Consider the following 21,187-nt stretch of genomic DNA (forward strand, 5'->3'; position numbering starts at 1 on the left):
AAAAAAAAAAGAGAGGAAAGTAAGGCCTAATGACCACTGGACACTGGAGTAACCAAAAACACTGTAAAGCTGTTAAAAGCTTAAACTTGAATTTACAGACTAGAGCAGCTTATGCAATTTAATGGAATTCTCTTTAAAATCTATACAAGATATCACGTACTAAACAAGTTGACTACACTGTCTATGTTTTTGCTTTAAGTTGTAAGCACTATGTGAAGTATATACTAACAACATATTTGGTCGAAAAGAATATATATTTACTAACAACATAGAGATTTAAACAAATTTGTAAAACTCTGTTGTTCATTTTCTAGCCGGAAAAGCTTCGCAGATGGTATGCCAATTCTGACTTTCACCTTTGATGTCCGACATCATACATGCATTTTACTTTTGTGAATCACTATGTTATGTCAAGGATTGCTCGCCCAGTTATTCCCTAACGGATGCTATCGCCACGGAATGATGGCACTGACATTCAACTTAGATCAATGAATTAACAAATCATGATTAGAAAGAGGTCAACTACGACTTGCAGTTCTTGCTCTCAAAACAGCCCTATTGTAAAGTTCTTCATATTGTGATGCTGACGAATCCCAACTAAAATCTATGCTCATGTCCTTCTGAACCAGCTCTTTCCAAGTCTCAGCCTTGTTCATGTAGTAGTTAAATGCACGTTCCAAGGCATTGTTGAATCCCTGGTCATGAAACAGTGCAACATAAAACTCGTTTAAGAACAATGCTTGATGCTCGATATAAAGAACAAGTGCTTGATGCTCGATATAAAGAACAAATGCTTGATGCTCGATGTAAAGAAGAAATGCTTGATGCTCGATATAAAGAACAATGCTTGACGCAGAGTCCGAACAGCAGTAATTTGCTAATGAAGCGCAAAACTGAACCAGTATTATGTCTTGGACAACTTTTTACTAATGTTTTAGGCAGCTATTAAAGCGAGGTTACCTGTTCATCAGCAGTCACAAATGTAAATCCATTTCTAAACTGATCCGGGATTGTGTCATCGTCAACATCGAAAACACTGCAAACATATTTGAATGGTTAATAATAAATATGAAACAGTATATAACCATGAACTCTGATTAATAAAGAAGTCCTGCTGTGTCGCGTTGACGAACCTATCATTCAAGCCCCCTGTTTTCCTAGCAATTGGTATAGACCCATATCTCATCGCTATCATCTGCAGAAATAGAATTCGGATTCAAACATTAGAGCCAAAAAAATACTGAGTTATTTAAAAAGGTTCTTCATTTACTAGAAAGTGTTCAAGCAATTATGGAATGACCTGAGTAAGGCCGCAAGGCTCAAAAATGGATGGGATGATAAGCATGTCAGATGCTGCATAAATCAAATGGGAAAGAGCCTCATCATACTTTAATACCAACCGAGCATGTTCGTGATTTTGGAAATGGTTTCTGATATCCTCAAACTCCCTCTGCAACGATATTGATGTATGAGTTGACAGAATGCTAAACATTATGCTAGGATGCACTAGGGGTAGAGCAAATGGTGGAGGAATTCACAGCAAGTGCAGAAAAGTTCACATGAAAGGTTTGGCAAGTAACAAACATGGAAAAAGCAGAAGATGTAACATACCAAAACTGAAAAGTATCATGACAGAGAAGCATTAAATTTCCATCATAATACAATTTTGTTATTTTCCTATGATTAACAATGGAAGAAGAAGCCACTAAAAGAAAATCTAGCAAAATCCAAGCCTCCTCATCTCTGTCAGGGGAAATAAGAATAAAAAATAATGCTTCAATTCATTTAAGTACCAATACAAAAGAATACAAGTAAGAATGGGGATGATTTACCATTGTATGTAGAAATTAAAAGAAACCAGCACTCCTGACTTTAGCAAAAGAACACATCATCTCAAAGAAAAGAAAAGACAACCTTGTCTAAGGAATGTAGCTGTGACTGATGCCAACCATTTTTGAATCGTCAGAAAGAGGTTCCATGAGGTTTCCAAGTTTCAGGTGTCTCCTTAAAGACAGGATTTCTGAGTTGATAAGCACAGAAACAAAAAAATAGAACTGCTAGACTTGAGATTTGGTTACTGAATTCTTCATTCTCGTACACCTAACTAGAAGATCCAACATTTGGAATTGGAAATCCAACAGCTATCTTTCTGTACAGGTGTGAATTCCTATTGACAAAACTGAAAATGTAGAACTTCCTTCTTCTTCTTCTTCTTCTTCTTCTTCCGTATTTCTCATTTTATCGATAAACAAAGTTTAAGAGCTTGAGCTAAACAGACTTATCTGTGTGCTAAAATTTCAGTGAAGTATATCTTCTCAATTTCATCATTAAGACGTCATGATGATTGTATTTGCATACAGCATGATGCTGCGAAGGAAAAGGAAATCATTACCTGAATATGTGGCACTGGACTAGAACCAAGAAGAACAAATTGACCTCCCAACTCCAAAGTCCTATATATGGCATGTCTAATAAGATGCACACCCTTTTGAGGAACCAGTCTTGTTATGCAACCAACCTGTAACCAAGCAATCTTAGGTTAAAATTATAAGTGATATGGAAGTCCTTATCCAAAATGAGAGAATAATCACAGCATCTCATAATGCAATGTCAATTAATATATCCAGCCCAACTGATGTTCTTCTTAACTCATTAGCTTAATCCTCCAATATCGTATTTGAAAATTTTAACATAACCTACACCATGTCTTTCTTGTTGTCTTTGCTTTTAACTTCCATTATAAGCAGTAAGTATAATTACATCAGATTTTGTGATAAATAAGGGTGTGGATGCCAAGATAGGTCGATTGGTACAATAAAATGAGTAGTCTAGTGTCATCAAAATATTGTTAACGATAAAATATAAACAGTGGGATGACTCATGGTATCTAAGCATCACAACTGTCATAACTCATAACACATGACATTCCAACATTTTCTAAGAATTTAGACTTGATTCAAGAGGTTTTTACTTGAAACAAAATGTTTCTCGAGTTAACTTTGATGAAATATTATCCAAAAAGAATGACACATTTCTCTTTTGGAAATTATTTATCTTAGCATCCCATTTTACCCGTAATGACAAGCCTAGTTGGGACCCACTTGATATAGAAGTTTATTCTTTTATAAGGAGAGACAAAATGAAAAGACATGTGAAACACTCACCACTACTCAATTAAAAGTTGATACTTTGCATATATCTGGCTTACATGTCAAAGGTTTTTTTGTTTCTTAAATCCAGTCTGGTCATATAAAATGGGTCGGAAGAAGTAATAGTTTTTGTACTGAAACTCATAATTAAAAGGTTAGTCGCAAACTAACTAAAGCATTTTGGTGTTGTAGCAGTATAATACTGAGATCATAATCATTTACTGCTAAAAAAACTTACTGAGATCATAAACATAAATTCTTTTAATATTCTTACCAATGGTCGTCTAATTTCAGAAGAAGAGAGCCCTAGAAGTCTTCTTAAAGCTTCTTTATTTTCTAATTTCCCCTCTCTGTCACTGGCACTGTACTGGACCTTAAGAAAATTATCAGAAGCAGGATTCCAAGCATCAGTATCAATTCCATTCAGAATTCCGACAAATTTCTTAGAGTGGGAGTTAATTGTTGCATGAAGTCCTTTTCCTCCCTGTACATCATAAATGAAAATTGACTGAGAGGCAGAAATTCATCAAGCAAGGTGTAAAGTGATGATTGTAAAAAAAGAGGAAAAGGATTGTCTAAACATGATAACAGATTGTCAAAGTGTCCTCAGTACCTTCTTGGTACTAGCTTCAATCAAATAACATTATCTTATATAAAAGTGTTGCCAAAGTAACTTTTTTTCTCACCTAGTAGGAGGATGGGATTAGTTACTTGAACCATGCACAAGTAATTTATATCATCACCTTGCTAATTGGATCATTCTACACTCCCAACGATCATCATGTATCATATGAATAAAGCTTAGAAATCAAATACATGTGCAATCAATTTTTGAAGAGAACTTGGTACTTCCGCCAAACCACCTTTGGACTTTTCAGATCTCGAATAAGCTTTTGATCTAGTCAAATATCAGGTCTACCACGAATTAAGTTTCAAGGTCTTCTATAGTTTTGGTCAAAAGTAGAAATACCATCTTGAAAATATATGGGCCATATGGCTAACATAAATCAAATGAAGACTCAAAAGACATGATTATTGGGATCTATAAAATCAAGGATGTCACCAGTCAATTGTTTATAGAAGACATTTAGATTTTCAAACCAATTCTTGAAGTCAACAGGGGAATATTCAGCCTCTTTAAGACCAGAAAGACAAGGAAAGAATGAAGAAGGAAACGACGAGATATATTTTGAGACTCTTTGGCAACAACAGATTTTTTTTTTTTTTTTATCTTGTGAAGAAGTTTGGCAGCAAGAGGTCAGTTGAGGCCCTGCAGAGACTACGGTTCAAAAGTCCCATTTAAGTTGCATTCCAAACAAAACCTATCGTGTCTCACTAGAGAAACCTTTTACCTAAGTATAAGATTAAAAAAATGACTGCATGCTGCATGAAGACAGAAGGTGAGAGAAGGTGCCTAAGGAAATGAAATTCATACCTGAGCAGTCCGGACCTCTTGAGCATAAGTTGGTGAAACTGTGGTAACAATGTTAGAAAACACAATTGCACCCTGCAACAAGAAAGAACAACATACTGCATATTAAAAATGTTGACATGGAGGGAATGGAGCCACCAAAATCAATTAGAACAACTTATCATCATAAATCTTGCTACCTTCACGGAATTTATTCTATCATTTGCTGAATTGTCCTGCATCCTGTCTGGTCTGTTCAAGTGATAAGCATCAAGACCACAAGATGTTAATTCTGATGCTGGTGCAGTCCCTTGATACTCAAAATTATGGCATGTAAAGCAAATCCTCGCTGAGTCCAATCCTTTTGGCACATACAGATCCCAATAAAGTGGTGCCTTCATGAAATAATAGAATCCTAAATGTATGAAAAACAGGAGCTAAAAGGTAAAGAGAAATTGGAATCCATCTTACAACAAAAGCTGTTTGCCAATCATGGCAATGAATTATATCTGGTTTCTTTTCAGCATGAAGTAGTAACTCAAGTGCTACCCTGCTAAAGAATGAAAATCGTTTGAAATCATCGTGCTCCCCATAAAGTTGTCCTCTCCCAAAGAATTTACCAGGATGCTGAGGCTCAATGAAATAGACAGGAAGGCCTGAAAATAAAAGCGACTGAATATGATATCGCCAAGCCTACACGCAAAAGATGTAACAAAGAAATGGACCCTTTTGGACCGTAAATATTCTCGACCTTCAACAGTGCCCGTCCAGATCTTATTTTTGTATAACCGACCATCAAAGTATGACTCAACAACCACATCTAAGGCCTGTAGAAACATAACCATTTACGTGATTTAAAATCATAATACAACCTGGTCTACTAAGACTACTAAGATGATGATTGGAATGTCAACTTTCAAGCATACCTTCATGTCTTTAATTGACTCATACTGCATACAATCATATTTAGGAAGAACAATTTCCACAAGGTGTCCTTTCTTCTGCAGAGCCTTGCCAAGGCCTGTCACCACATCCCCTAGACCACCTACCTAAGAGACAATTAAGAACTCCTTTCAAATAAATTTATACATTTCAAATGCCACCAATACAATTGGTGCTTAGTTTTGAGGATATAATTATACAGTTGTTGCTTAATTAACCAAGCAATGTCCTTGAAAGCTTATTATACTTAAATAGGACGAATAATATGTTAGTATCATACAACAGAATGTTCATCTTTCAGAGGGCATAACAGAGAACAGAAAACAAATAAAAGAAAAACCCAAGATCCCAAGAGGAGAAATACTGGTTGCATGACTAGCTATCATATGCAGCCTATTTTGCTACACTTGTACTGAAAAAACATTTTTTTGAGAAAAAGGTAAGTATACACTTGTACCAAACAAACATTAGCACCAGCCACCAGGAAAAGTCCACAATGCACAGATGAAGAGAACATAACTTTTTACAGATTAGGTGCATATGTGATTCTGGCCTAACCTTTAGTTATCTGGAATTACGATAAAAAGATGATCTATAACCAATTCACAATAATTGCCTTCATCTTTAAAACCAGGAGCTATTATTTAATTAATTTTTAGAGACTTGTTCCCTTTCACCCCCCCCCCCCCCGCGTACATCGATGTAAGGAGACAATTACATCGTCCTAAATACAGAACACACAATCCAACAATCCATTCTGAAGAAATTGTTAAACAAATAAATATAGCTTAAGATTCATTTTCTTCATCAAATAGAGGACTAAAATCCACAGAGAGGAGCCGTTATACCTTTGCAACTGGCGCCATCTCTGCTGCAATATGGATGATATGCAGTCCCGGACTATTGATTGACCAGAAAAGAAACTGCAAGTTATATCCTTAAACTAGGAATATTCTGTTGCGAATTACTAATACCAGACATACCGTGTTGACGATGACGTAAATTTAAGAAATGTCGCTATAATTTCACGTTCATTCTTTTCCTTGCATGACATATATGCATCACAGATACGTCCGTCTTTCTTCCAGACCAGTTCTCTTAACAACTTTGCGTCATCCTTTGTGATTTTCTTTTCCATAGACCAACCGTCAATCATCAACAACAACTGACTCCAAAATTCCCAAGGCATATCATTTACAGGTTCATCTAGAGCTTTATTTTTAGTTTCCTCTTTCAAATTATCGAGTGTATCTTGAAACTCCTTGACAGAATCCTGATAGAGCTGGACATAAGATTGTATCTCTTCATCAGACCTCTGAAGACGTTCATCAAGAAGTTTCATCTTTTGCTGCATTAGTTCATTATACTGCTGCAACTTTTCAGATGAAAGCTTATAGATACTAGCCTCTTCAAGAGATTCTTCAAGCCTATCAACCTTTTCTCGTAGCTCTTGGTTTTGTTGTAGCACTGATATTGCTTGATCTGCTTGTTTAGTTGCCTTAGCTAGCAATGTTTGCAAGTGTTCCACTTTTTCATATAAATTTTTGCACTCATATTTCAAGGCAGAGAGCTCTGAAACATCTTCCTGAGATGCAGCTAGTTTAGATCCCAACTCACTTAAAGAAGATTCAAGAACTGATCGTTCTTTCTCTAGCATTAAAATGCGTTCATCTGTTTCCTTGACATTAGTAAGCTCTGACTTCAACGCTTGAAGATCCTCTTTCAATAATATATTTTCTTTCCTTAAGGAATCAAGTTCCTCGCTCAGTGACTTAACAGAATCATTATCTGAAAGAGGAACTGAATTATTCACATGAAGCACATTTTCTTCACTGCTTCTGCTGCTAGACAATTCATTTTTCAACTTTTCCAACTGGTCTTCTAGAAGTTCCACATGTATTTTTTCTTGGGCGGCAACTCTGAGCCGTGCTTCAGTTTCTGCCAGCTTCATTTCTAAAATGTTGATCTCTCCATGCAAATCCTCTTTCTCTCCAATTTGAAGATCTTCTAATGCACGAATACGAGCTTCATTGAGTAGATGAATATCTACATATGTTATTCAGAAGGTAATGAAGTTACACAACAATTCTTTTGATTTTGATGAATTCACACAAACTTTCCAGGGGAGAAAACCATGAAATAGCAAACAGAGTGAACTTGAAGATGGAAAACCAGAATTGTCTTACTCTTTTCTGCATTTCTTATCATGCCAATCAAATCCTGAAGATGAACACTTGAAGGTTGTCCCTCCTCATTTGAGTCGACAGACTGTTTCAATCACAAGGTATTCAATTTATGATCCCAAGAAAATGCACCATTAGGATGAATTGAACAAAAGAGACAAAACGAAAAGATATTACTGATTAAAGAGTAGATATGAACAAGCATCTTTTCAACTTCTATGTTAGCGAGGAACAAAATGACAGAGTCCGGTGGAGCTTAGTTCTGAGGATGTATGACATGCATCAAACCTCTGTTGATGCTAGCTTTCTGCTCCGGCCACGACAATAAATTGGATCATATGTGATGCAAACTAAGTTGTTAGGTCCATATACACTGATGATAGATCAGGTTTCATACTTATGTAAATGGTACAGTAGAGGTCATAGGTCGGTAGAAAATGTAAGGGAAGTATTCATCGATTGCAAAAGACAAGAATCAAAGAGAGGTCCAAGAAAATTAACTCTCCTGCATTAAATATATTGATGGGCAGGAAATCTCAGGGGCCAATATGCTCAGCAGAAAGAAATGCAGCATGAAGGTCTGGAAGGCGCATTCAGCTTTCTTTGGTTTATAATTTCAGGAATTTTTTTAGCATACTAGTTAAACCATTTAAAGAACTCCATTTCTCTTACAGTATTTGTAGGTGTACAGAAGCTATAGCTCTGGTGTATATGAAGTCATGTAAATTTTGAAATTAATTATGATAACATAAGAACTCTCTTTTTATAATGGAAGCACCCACCTTGGCACATAGTTCATACTTCATATATTGAGAAAGATCCATCAAAAAGGCACAAGGTACAGCAATTTAGTTCAAATGCTGAAAGGCGCTTAGTTATTTGTCAATGGCCAAAATAAAGGTACGCTCTCCTCAAGGCACTCTTTGCGGCATGCCAGAGATTTTCAGATAGTTCTAATAGGGTCCTAGATTTGTGAAAAACTCCACTCAGAGAATTTAATGAAAGGGGTAATTTGGATGACGCACTTGAAAAGCCTTATTCAACATACACAGAGTACATAATGACTACAAGTATCTCATTGTCCAATATCTCAAAGAACATACCAAATAACTAATCTCCTCGGAGCTTTCGGCTTCTGTCAAAGTGTCAACATTTTCTTTGATTGAGATTTCCTGATTTGAACTTGATAGGTTTTGTTTGGACATATTTTTCGTATTGGAATCTACAGCATCACTTGACTGAAGATCAGCATCCGGGCGTTCAATATTTATTTTCTTGGTTTGTTGTCTCTTGTTCTGCAAACTGGAAATTTCAGAGCATTGTCAATTAATGCAGCTGGAGATAGAAAAGCAGATCAATTTTGAGTTCCCAACAATGTTGATCTACTCGAGTTCTAGAAATACATTTTTCACCAAGCTATTTAAGTAAAGTTCCAAACTAATAAATTACAGCATATCGTTGTTCATCTTTTGCAGTTCCAGGTTCCGCGATCATGATTGAATCGATCACAAATGTTTTCTCCTTCCCTCAATTAAAATGTTTACTTTTCTTAGTCAATATCTTTAATCATATTACAAAAGCCAGTCCTCTTCCCTATTTTGAGAGGAGAACTCACTAACTGTCTTCCTTGTTATAAAGACTACCATCATGAAATGTCAGTTTGTTCATCATCAGCGCATGCTGCCATATCATACACACATAACCTAATCTATAATTTGAAACCCAACAAGTTATGTTCCTTGTTGCTTCTTTTCTCTATACGCCAGTGAACTTCCCAGATATGAGCAAATTAATATCCATAAGGCAATAAACACAAATATGTGCTCTATGGAAAAGTTCTATGCCGTAGCCATGAAGGATACGTCCTCTTGTTTAATCTTTCTTTTCTTTTTTTGATAAAGAATTAAACTGCCATACCAACAGTTCTTGTTTAATCTTTCAAGCCATAAACTACAGACAAATATCTCAAATACTTAATATTTAGCATATTCTATTCAGCACTACCATGATAACATGCTCAATCAAGTGAAATTTAAACAGAGAATAATGCACAACAAAGTACCAGTCCATGTACAATTCCCAACAATTAGATAATGGACGTGTATCACATTAACCAGAAGTTGATCACCTAAAAACTTTTTGCCCAAAAAAATGGAAAAGGAAACTCTTCTAAACATTCAGAGCTTCAATGACAAATACATCTCAATAATAATATCCAAACACCTGATTGAAACAATATATAATACAAAACTAAAGAAATATAACACTTTGTTTACAATCGCCTAACTCAAAACAAAGCACTAGCCCTAATTAAAGAATCAAACACTCAAAAGACTTTTCCACTACAAATATTCAAATCACAGCGAAACCAACTCCTACTAACAGAAACTAAAGCAAATAAATCTCGACAATTCAAATCTACTCAACTACTCTTTCCAAAAGGATTTCAAATAGGATTTAAGTTATATATACTGATAGTTTAATGAAATTTTATATTGTTATTTTGTGGCTTGAATTATTTCCTTGTATTTTTAGGAAACTCATAATCCCTATAGGTTTGGGAAAATTCATTGTCCTAATAGATCTGGGAAAGGAAAACCTATTGTCTTTGTCAAATTGGAAAACCTTTCTCTTATAGGTTTGGGACTATTTGGGATCTATATATAGGGGTTGTAGTCGAGGATTCTATAGATTGTATCGTGCTTTTCTTCTCTCATTTATAGTGGAAAACTCTCTCTGCTTCTGCCCTGAGGATTAGGCTTAGCCGAACCTCGTTAAATCCTTGAGTTGATTTTTCCTCTCTATACGCTTTGTGTGTGATTGTGTGCTATTTAACCCACGATCTTACGCAATATATATTATCAGTGTAATTTAATCTATTATCGCATGTTATACCATTTATTCCAAGTTACCAATCGATGCTTATTAAATAGAGTGGGCTGTTATTACCTTTTAAGCGAAGTGATTGTGTAAATATCTTTTACGGTATCAGTGAGTAAACTTAAAATCTTTGAAATAAATCCCTAAACCTAACTTAAAACCAAAAAAAAAAAAAAGGAAAAAGAAAAAAGAAGAAGAGAAACCAGAGGTATTTTCCACAACACAGAACCTCAAATCACAGGAAACCAACTGACTCTCCGCAACTCTCATTTATCATAAATTCCTAATTGAATAGCAAAAAATTAAAAATAAATTACAAAACCTCAGCATTTCCCCCCCTATAAACCTCAAATTACTCAACGAAACCAGCTCAAATATTTCAGAAAGGCAATCAACTGCTCCATACCAAATCTACACTAGTCGATTCCTCGTGAAAACGGAATGGAGAATAGGAGTACCTGAAGTTGCGGTGGCGCATTTTGCCGGAAGCTGGAAGTGGAAGCAAACGTTGAGAAGGCGGTGGATAGAATCGAACATTTACTTGTCTAACAAAAGGTGCTCCTCCTCCGCACCATTTTTGGCTCGGTAAACAGTTGGAGAGCTTCATCTCCATCTATAGGAAATACAATAAATCTCAGCTGAAGGAAGTGAGAGTTGGGGGGGGGAGGGGGTTGTGGAGAAGAGAAGAGAGGAAAGAACAAACCGTTTCTTAGAACCAACGACTACACTGAAAAGTGAAAACTGTTTGGGTGTATGCCAATTAAAGTGCACATATCTTCTTTTTAATTTTCCGGAAAAAAGTGCACATATCTTCGGACTCGGGGGAAAAAGAGAAGAAATATCTTGGACTCGGGGAAAGCGGATGATTCACTGCGTTGCTGTCCAGGATAAAAATGTAATATTAGTTTGAAGATCGAAATAATCCAGTATTTCCTTTGTCAAGAAAAAGTAATTCTAACCTTTCCTATTTTCTTTTTGAGCGAAAATATCTGACCTTAATCTGTGTTTTTGTGGGATCTATTTTTACCATTTCAATTCTATGTCAATCTTTATCTCATTCTTTATAAATGCAAAAGTCCCAATAATATATATTATACCTACTTCTTTTTTAACTCCGATTCCAAATAAAAGCCTTTTTGGTTCATATTATCAAAAATCTTTATTGTTTGAATAAGCATTATTTCCTTATTGATTAAGCTAATTTATCTAAGTTGACAATAATCAAATATTTGAAGTACCGGTTATGATACAACTAATGAAACGGATTTTGCTTTTTTGGAAATGTGAAATTGATTTGACAATATTGTAACAGTTGAAATGATCTAAATCCGATCCTGAACTTGTGGTTAGCGCCTTACGGGGGTATTTGTTTAAAGGAATTGGGAGTTAACATGGTGTTCGAGGGTGTAGGATAAGCTATTCCATTACATGGTGATGGTCCAATAAGGAAGGAAGAAGTTTGGATAGGTGGGGCCAAGAAGCAAAAGTGGGTCCATAGAGGACTTACTCATCGGTGCGTGCATTTCTTTTTATATTTATGCGCGTATGAATGCAATTCGATTTATTAATTTATTTTTCTTTTGGAGGACTAAATATATTATTTTATTTATTGATAATTTGGAAACAGGATCACTCCTATTTCATGTGTCTTTTTTTATAAAGTGAAACTTGACAATAGAATAGTACTTCCTCCTCCACGAACCTATTTTCTTTTTTATTTGTTCCAAAAGAATGACCTTTTTTTAAATTTAGAAATAATTTAACTTAGACTTTTAATTTACCTTTAATCAGAATCTTTTATAACCATACAAATACTCTGGATCCTCTTTTGACTTGTTTAGGACCACAAATTACAAAAGTCTTCATTTTTTTTAAACTTCGTATTCAGTCAAACAATTTCAGATAAGAATTGAGGGAGTAATATATATAGTATCCAATAATGCTGAACTCATACCGCACATGTTGATACTTTTAGAAGAACTTTCTATACCTTAGTCACCACTTTGAACAAAAGCATAAAATTTCACATGCATTTGTGATTCCCGTGCTTACAGGGCGGAACTAGAGGCCCGTCTACGGGGTCTGCCGAATTTATTAATTTTTGCTCAACCAAGAGTTTTGTGTAAAGAAAATAACAGCAACAAACAACTTCAATATTTTTAATATATGGAAATACTAAGATAGTTTTAACTAATTTAAGGAAAAACAGCCTAGTTAATCTCTGTAGAATTATCTTTGCACATCACACCACTTTCATGTAGAGATTCTTCAGATGTTCCATTGCAGTTTAAAAGTTCAGCTTTGTGTTTTTGCTCATCAAGATACTGCTGATAAGCATAAGAAGAAAATCCCGAAATAGCCAAAACAATAGAAATTGCTTTCACCCCATTCATCTTGTCATGAAAAATAATAACAGCTAGGATTGGATCTAGAGGCGTACCCAAAGTGGAAATCACATTGGCAAATACAGCAGATACCTTCATAATCAACCCAAGAAGACTATAGGTGTAAAGTTGCCAACATAAACTTATCCACAATAATATCATGATATAGGTCAATTTTCCAAGCTCGAAATCTTGCATCTCTACTTTCAAGTTCCTATACTCTCCACTTGCCAATAGGCCAATGAGAATGAGACACGTCGCGAAAAATGATTGACAAATGATGACGTCCATGATATCTCTCAATGTATTCTTTTTTAGGATCTTTCTGAAAATTAGCTCTGTTGTGGCTAATAGGAAACCAAAACCAGCTGATGCAATTAATGTGCATACAAACCCTATCACGTAATTTCGCTTCCCTTGAGAAGATGATTCCGTTTTGTTTGAAGAGTCATCAGGTTGTAATGCCAAGAGAATAGAGGAAATGGTTAGGAGAAAAATAGAATTGGACACAAAAGGTGTAAGTTTTTCTAGTCTCATGGAAAGTGAGAACAAGACATTGAAACCTAATTGACTTGAGGAAATTAGAGAATAAGTAGAGGCTGGGAGGTATAAAAGACCAATTGAATACAAAACACAGCCTCCTCCAAGCAGAAAACCAAGAAAAACATAGACTGATAACAAGACCATTATAGAAGGAGATTTTGTGTCATCGTTAATGTGTCTTAACGTTGGTCCTTCTTCTTCTTTAGGGGTTCTTTTTGTCCAAAATATCATGGGAATTAGAAGAATGGGAAAACCTACAGTTTGAGTAAGTGAAGACAACCACGTACTGTTTCCGCCTTTGTTGTAATACAACTTTCCAAGTATTGTAGCTACTGATTGGCTAGCCAGGACAATGAAGGTATGGATGCCTATCTCGAGCCATTTCTTGTATTTGTCTGCCTTTGGATTCAATGATTGAGCTTTAACAATTGGTGTCTCCATGTTTTTCGTTTCTTCTGCTTCTTCTTGGACTGTCAATCGGCAAAAAGATCAAAGTTAGCTAGCGTCTTTTCTTCCACCATGCACCTTGTATAGTTTCAGCAGCATACACTAGTCTCACTCTCTTTCACACACAGACACAAACACATATATTTTTGGAAAGAATGTCCAAATAATCTACCCGTTTACTATACAAAATATTTTGACTTTACTATGTTATACGTTTTGGTCGTTCATACCTTGGTTCATAAGCAAAACATCCCGTATTTGTCCTTAATGGAGCTTCAGGTTGACTTGGTGGATATTCACATGTTCAAGTATACGAAAAAAATGTCTAGATTTAGCCCTCTGCTTTATTAACTATGATTGAACATTAGCAAGTGCGGTTATACTTCTGTTAGGGTCCATGCTAGAGCTCCGTTACAATCAGGGCAAGTACGAAATGATTTGCTGGCAAAATTAAAAGGGTATAAATATAATGACTTAAGTATAACGGAGGATAACTTAAGACATTTTTTTTATAGTTGAGGAGTATTTTTGACCATTTTCTTCGCTTTCTTTAAAAAATTGTTACTTCAAAATCACTTTCCATAGAACAATTTAGAGAAGGAGTTTAAGAAATTTAAGGTCAAAACAAGAAGAAAGGTCAAGGTGAGAAGATGACTCGAAGGATGTGAGCAATCTTACTCGTTATATCAAGCTGCTTTTCTGCAACACTTCCCATGGCAAACGCGTACGTAAAAGAACTCCGACTTCTGACTTATTCTCTAGCTGGTGGACACTATATCTTTCTATATATGAATTTGAAGAAAAGTTAGAATCTCATGTTAGGATTCGGATGGCTTAATATAGTTGCATGTGAAGGTTGAGGTGGGCTGTAGGAGAGGGGGTGATGAGATGGATAATAAGAGTAAAAAAAAAAGTTTAAAGAAATTATTTCTAAATAATTTGAACGGTTTTTGTCGTTGTTCTCCGATTCAATTTACCGTTTTCTAGTTTTGCACAATGTGTTTAGCTTCGATAATTGAAGGAATGGTCTTAACTTGGATAACTGGTTGAAGGTGAAAAAGACAACTCTATATAAGTTCGGACAAAGGTCTAACGACGGAGCAAGTAAAGTTTGCTCTTTATTAGATTTTAGGAAGTATATAATGGAATTCCAAGCATTTACTAGTATAATTTAAATAAGGTTGAATGATATAAACCTGGACAGAGGAAATACAAACAAAAAATGGACCTTCTCCTAAGTAAAATTCTTTTTTTCCTGCAGGACTGCAGAAGAAGACTCTTTACTAAATTATCTTTTTCACATATATGTTGCGGAAGCCAAATGTATATAGTGTGAATAAGTCACAATTACTATACCAAAAATTATGACAGCCACCAAATAATAAATAAGACAATAAAACAACAATAAAGGGAACACCAGAATTTACGAGGTTCGGCTAATTTTGCCTACTCCTCGGACACAACCAATATTTTATTTCACTCCAAAAATACAAGTGAAATAATACTAAAGAGAGAAGATACAAATGCCTTAAATAGATGAGAAGGCAAATGAGAGGTGTGTTTCAATCCTAAACATTAGGCCTTCTTTTATAGGGGAAAAATCCCCCCAAACTTAACTCCCAACCAATGTGGGACTTTGGCATTTTGCCAAACTTCAACAAATCTCCACCTTGGCAAAATTCCACATTTTCAATTCTCTCTCAATAACAAATTTTGGTTGTGTCTTCATCTTCAATCTTCAGTGTTCAACAATGTTGATCAAATCCAAACAATGTTGAAACTTGATCGCAGTCACCACCTTAGTTAGCATATCAGCAGGATTCTCCGTAGTATGAATTTTCTTCACTGTGACTCCTCTTTCTTCTATGATTTCTCGTACGAAATGATACCGAACATCAATATGCTTCGTCCTTGCATGATAAACTTGGTTCTTCGCTAATTGAATAGCACTTTGACTATCACAAAAAATTGTGATACCTTTTTGTTCAACACCAAGCTCCTTTAGCAATCCTTGAAGCCAAATTGCCTCCTTCACAGCCTCTGTAATAGCCATGTACTCTGCCTCTGTTGTAGACAAAGCAACTGTTGACTGCAGAGTAGACTTCCAACTAACTGGTGCCTTTACAAAAGTAAACACATAACCAGTAGTTGATCTTCGTTTGTCCATATCACCCGCAAAATCTGAGTCACAATATCCAATTACAGACTGATTGTCTTCCTGCTCAAAAACTAACCCGACATCTACAGTATTATGAATATACCGTAGAATCCACTTCACAGCTTGCCAATGCTCCTTCCCTGGATTGTGCATATATCTGCTAATAACTTCAACAGCTTGTGAAATGTCAGGCCTTGTGCAAACCATTGCATACATCAAGCTACCAACAGCATTTGCGTATGGTACCTTTGACATATACTCTCGTTCAGCTTCATCCATTGGCGACATAATAGTACTTAGCTTAAAATGGGAAGCAAGTGGAGTACTAACTGGCTTAGTCTTGTCATATATGCCAAAACGTTGAAGTACTCTCTTCAAATATTCCTTTTGAGATAAACAGAGTTTCTTTGAACGTCTATCTCTAATTATCTCCATGCCAAGAATTTTCTTTGCCTCACCCAAATCCTTCATCTCGAACTCCTTCTTCAGTTGAATCTTCAACTTATCAATTTCTTCCGAATTCTTGGAAGCTATCAACATATCATCAACATATAGGAGAAGATATACAAAGGAACCATCTTTAAACTTGTGCAAATACACACAATGATCGTATTTGCTTCTCTTGTACCCTTGTCGTAACATAAACTCGTCAAATCGCTTGTACCATTGTCTAGAAGATTGTTTCAATCCGTACAATGATTTTTCAAGTTTGCACACCATATTTTCTTTTCCAGCAACTTTGAATCCTTCTGGCTGAGTCATGTAGATTTCCTCCTCCAAGTTTCCACGTAAAAACGCAGTTTTTACATCCATCTGAACTAGTTCCAAATCCAATTGTGCTACCAAAGCCAACATAATTCTAATGGAGGAATGTTTTACAACTGGAGAAAACACTTCATTGTAATCAATTCCCTCCTTTTGAGCATATCCTTTGGCCACCAATCTTGCTTTGTAGCGAACATCTACTTGGTTTGGAAATCCTTCCTTCTTTGCAAATACCCATTTGCACCCAATTGCCTTCTTTCCCTTCGGGAGATTGGCCAATCTCCATGTATGATTCTGATGAAGGGACTGTATTTCATCATTCATGGCAATCCTCCACTTATCTTCTTCTGAACTTTGGACAGCATCTTTATAAGTGGTAGGAACATCATCAGCTACAATTGAGGTTGCACAAGCAACCGTCTCAATGAGACGAACAGGTTTCGTTATTGTTCTTTTTGGCCTGCTGGTTGCTATTGATTCAAGTTGTTGTTGAGGTTCCTGAGTTGGAATCTCCTCTACTGGCTCTCCTTCCAGAGGGTAATCTTCATTTGTTTCCTCATCTGCTTCTTGTGTAGGAAAAATAAATTTTCCCTCAAACTCCACCTGCTTAGAAGCACCTTCATTTTGTTTGGTATCTTCTGTTACCTTATTTACCATAGCAAATTCATCAAAGGTAACATCTCTGCTGAATATTACTTTCTTTGTCATAGGGCACCATAAGCGATATCCTTTGACTCCAGAAGTAATTCCCATAAAAATAGCCTTCTTTGCCCTTGGATCCAATTTTGACTCCGTCACATGATAATATGCAGTTGAGCCAAACACGTGCAAAGAGTTATAATCTACAGCAGGTTTTCCATACCATTTTTCAAATGGTGTCTTGCCATCAATAGCAGCAGATGGTAGACGATTAATGAGGTGACATGCATATGTAATTGCCTCAGCCCAAAATTCTTTGCCCAAGCCAGCATTGGACAACATACACCGTACCTTCTCCAGCAAGGTCCGGTTCATACGTTCTGCCACTCCATTCTGTTGTGGTGTATGTCTAACAGTGAAGTGTCGAACGATGCCATCATTTTCACAGACCTTATTGAAATGATCATTTTTGTATTCACCTCCATTGTCTGTGCGAATACACTTGATCCTCCTGCCTGTCTGATTCTCCACCATCGTCTTCCATTTGAGAAAAATTCCCAACACTTCATCTTTGCTCTTCATTGTATACACCCATACTCTTCGGGAAAAATCATCAACAAAGGTTACAAAATAGTGCTTCCCACCCAATGAAGGTGTTTTGGAAGGACCCCAAACATCAGAGTGTACATAATCCAAAATGCCTTTAGTATTATGGGTCGCTGTACCAAATTTAACCCTTGTCTGTTTCCCTTTAACACAATGCTCACAAAATTCCAAGTTGCAAGCTTTTACTCCTTTTAACAATCCTTGATCTGATAGAGTTTTCAAGGATTTTCCTCCAGCATGTCCCAAGCGCATGTGCCATAGCTTGGTTGCTTCTGCCTCTTTGTCGTCACTGGATGTCACTATCGCTGTCCCAATAACTGTACTGCCACGATAGCGGTACATATTATTATTCTTCCGATTAGCCTTCATTACCACTAGTGCACCGGAGCATACTCTCATCACTCCATTTTCTGCAATGATTTTGAACCCTTTTGATTCCAGGGCTCCCACAGAGATGAGATTCTTCTTCAAATCCGGTACATATCGAACATCTGTTAATGTTCTGATCATTCCATCATGGTTCCTTAATCGTATTGAACCAATGCCATATGAGGTAAGAGGGCTGTTATCCGCTGTGTGGATGACTCCATATTCTCCTTCTTGAAATTCCACAAACCAGTCCCTGTTGGGACACATATGATGGCTACAAGCCGAGTCCATCAACCATATGTCTGATGATGTTAATGACTCTGTTGTAACTAATGAGAAGTCTGAATCATCACAATCAGCTACATTTGAATCCATAATGGCCTTTCCATTGTTATGTTTGGCCTTATTCTTCAACTTCGGACAGTCTTTCTTCCAGTGCCCCTTTTCTCGACAAAAGGCACATTCATCTTTGCTGGGTCTGGATCTTGACTTGGATCTTCCCTTCTTTGTCCTCGTTTGATTTTGAGGACGACCCCTTACAAACAGTGCTTCTCCTTCTCCGCCCTTCTGTTTTTCTCGCTTTCTTTGTTCATAGCTGTACAAAGCCGAACAAACTTCTCTGAGAGAAACTTCGTCATTTCCATGGAGTAGAGTAGTTTCAAGGTGCTCGTACTCATCAGGAAGTGACGCCAACAACATCAAGGCCAAGTCACCATCATCATAAGTTGTATCCATATTTTGCAAATCTGTGACCAACTTATTGAAACTGGTGATATGTTCATTCATCGTGGTACCAGGAACATAGGTGAAGTGAAACAGTCTCTTCTTCATGTACAATTTATTTTGACTGTTTTTCTTCAAAAATTTATCCTCCAGTGCTTTCCATAATTTACTTGCAGAAGTTTCCTTTGTGTATGGATATTTCTGCTCTCTAGCAAGGTAGGATCGAATGGTACCGCAAGCAACACGGTTGATAATTCTCCAATCTTCTTCTCCAATAACATCTGGTTTCTTTTCTTCAATGGCCAGATGTAGCCCTTGTTGAAAAAGGACATCTAGAACCTCGCCTTGCCACATCCCAAAATGTCCGGACCCGTCAAAAATTTCTACCGAAAATTTCGCATTTGACACAATTCTTGTCATAAGCGAAGATGCCAATGATGACGTATTGTTGACACTTGATGTAGATTCTTCTTGTTTATTGTCTCTCATATTTGACACAAATATTATTTAATAACTGACGACACAAATCATGATTATTTCCTTTCTGATGTAGAAGATCAGACTAAGCTGCAACTACAGAGCATACTCAGACAGAACCTTGACTCAGTTACCAAGATAAATCTTTTCTGATGTGAAAGATCAGACTATGCTGCAACCACAGAGCATACTTAGACAGTACCTTGGCTCTGATACCAATTGTTGCGGAAGCCAAATGTATATAGTGTGAATAAGTCACAACTACTATACCAAAAATTATGACAGCCACCAAATAATAAATAAGACAATAAAAAAACAATAAAGGGAACACCAGAATTTACGAGGTTCGGCTAATTTTGCCTACTCCTCGGACACAACCAATATTTTATTTCACTCCAAAAATACAAGTGAAATAATACTAAAGAGAGAAGATATAAATACCTTAAACAGATGAGAAGGCAAATGAGAGGTGTGTTTCAATCCTAAACATTAGGCCTTCTTTTATAGGGGAAAAATCCCCCCAAACTTAACTCCCAACCAATGTGGGACTTTGGCATTTTGTCAAACTTCAACAGTATAAACTACTCCCCCAGTTTATACAGCGCATTAGGAGTACAAGACTCGAAGCTACTTAGCTTTTTGTGTGAATCGAAACACAATCATTTCTAATTTTTTGAAATAAACTTACCTATTTGGAATACTTTAATTTACAAGTCACGATAATAATACTCTAATTTAAAATATTTAAACAAGGCTTGAATAAAGATAAATTAACCAAATAGTATATAAAATTGAACTGAGATAAAGGCTTTTGTTCAATCAACTTATGGGGTGTCGGGCTGCCCTTTTTATTCACTTCGTGGGGGTGTAAAATATAAGAAGTGGATTGAAATACTCTTCAATATAGTCTTGGTCAAGGAGTCACCACTTTGAACAAAAGCCAGAATTTTGACTAGAAAGTCCACATGCATTTGTTATACACACCATTCCATATACTAAAGTAGTCTAATATCGGTCTCATTATTAGCCATCTCCTAAATCCAAAGCCGTAATCAAATTAAAGAATCCCTGTTATTATTCCTAAGCACTCCTCTACCTCCACTTCCACCTCTCCCGGATTAATTACCCAAAGTACCATCAATATTAAGCCGTAAGAATAGTGTGATCTTGGAGCTTTCCAAGAAACTTGTAACAACAAATCTTTATGTAGTAGTTTCCTTTAGCAAATTCAAGAGAGATTTATTATTTTCTTCCAAAATTACTTTTAGTATTAAGTACCCTCAAATTTTAAATTTATTGGAGTTACAACTATTATAACCATTAATTAACAAGGGTAACTTAGTAAAATAAACCCTTAATAAATGATTTTAAGTCAATAGAGGACGGAGAGAGTAATGGAACATTTATAATATATTACATATTGATAAAAGAAAATAACAGTAACAATCAACAGCAATCCTTTCCATAAAAATACTAGCTAATAGATTTTAATTTAAAAGAAAACAGCCTAG

General features: G+C 36.1%; 2 protein-coding genes across 2 annotated transcripts; both read right to left on the reverse strand.

The window, feature by feature from the left end:
- Positions 1 to 91: 91 nt before the first annotated feature.
- LOC107807888 (putative starch synthase 4, chloroplastic/amyloplastic) lies at positions 92 to 11,505 on the reverse strand. The gene is made up of 17 exons (XM_075240681.1): positions 11,269 to 11,505; positions 11,024 to 11,178; positions 8,789 to 8,987; positions 7,689 to 7,770; positions 6,486 to 7,548; positions 6,351 to 6,402; positions 5,487 to 5,609; positions 5,312 to 5,387; positions 5,032 to 5,216; positions 4,761 to 4,955; positions 4,585 to 4,656; positions 3,424 to 3,633; positions 2,393 to 2,518; positions 1,301 to 1,450; positions 1,134 to 1,195; positions 961 to 1,036; positions 92 to 695 (listed from the first exon to the last, which is right to left on the reverse strand). Exons 2-17 carry the CDS (start codon positions 11,176 to 11,178, stop codon positions 519 to 521), a joined length of 3,003 nt encoding a protein of 1,000 aa, XP_075096782.1. The 5' UTR covers positions 11,269 to 11,505; the 3' UTR covers positions 92 to 518.
- A 1,022-nt stretch (positions 11,506 to 12,527) lies between these two features.
- On the reverse strand, positions 12,528 to 14,726 carry LOC107807887 (purine permease 21-like). Its single transcript, XM_016632340.2, has 2 exons — positions 14,618 to 14,726; positions 12,528 to 13,962 (listed from the first exon to the last, which is right to left on the reverse strand). Exons 1-2 carry the CDS (start codon positions 14,652 to 14,654, stop codon positions 12,776 to 12,778), a joined length of 1,224 nt encoding a protein of 407 aa, XP_016487826.1. The 5' UTR covers positions 14,655 to 14,726; the 3' UTR covers positions 12,528 to 12,775.
- Positions 14,727 to 21,187: the final 6,461 nt, after the last annotated feature.

This window comes from Nicotiana tabacum, chromosome 3, assembly GCF_000715075.1.
Source record: "Nicotiana tabacum cultivar K326 chromosome 3, ASM71507v2, whole genome shotgun sequence".
In the NCBI taxonomy this organism is placed as follows: Eukaryota; Viridiplantae; Streptophyta; class Magnoliopsida; order Solanales; family Solanaceae; genus Nicotiana; species Nicotiana tabacum.

Coding starts and splice junctions, on each gene's coding strand:
- LOC107807888 (XM_075240681.1), bottom strand. CDS start 11,178: ATGGAGATGAAGCTCTCCAACTGTTTACCGAGCCAAAAATGGTGCGGA. Junction 5,610..6,350: donor AGATGGCGCCAGTTGCAAAG/GTATAACGGCTC, acceptor ATTGTCTCTTAG/GTAGGTGGTCTAGGGGATGT. Junction 1,451..2,392: donor GTCCAGTGCCACATATTCAG/GTAATGATTTCC, acceptor ATATCGTTGCAG/AGGGAGTTTGAGGATATCAG.
- LOC107807887 (XM_016632340.2), bottom strand. CDS start 14,654: ATGGGAAGTGTTGCAGAAAAGCAGCTTGATATAACGA. Junction 13,963..14,617: donor AAAGCAGCTTGATATAACGA/GTAAGATTGCTC, acceptor GCCGATTGACAG/TCCAAGAAGAAGCAGAAGAA.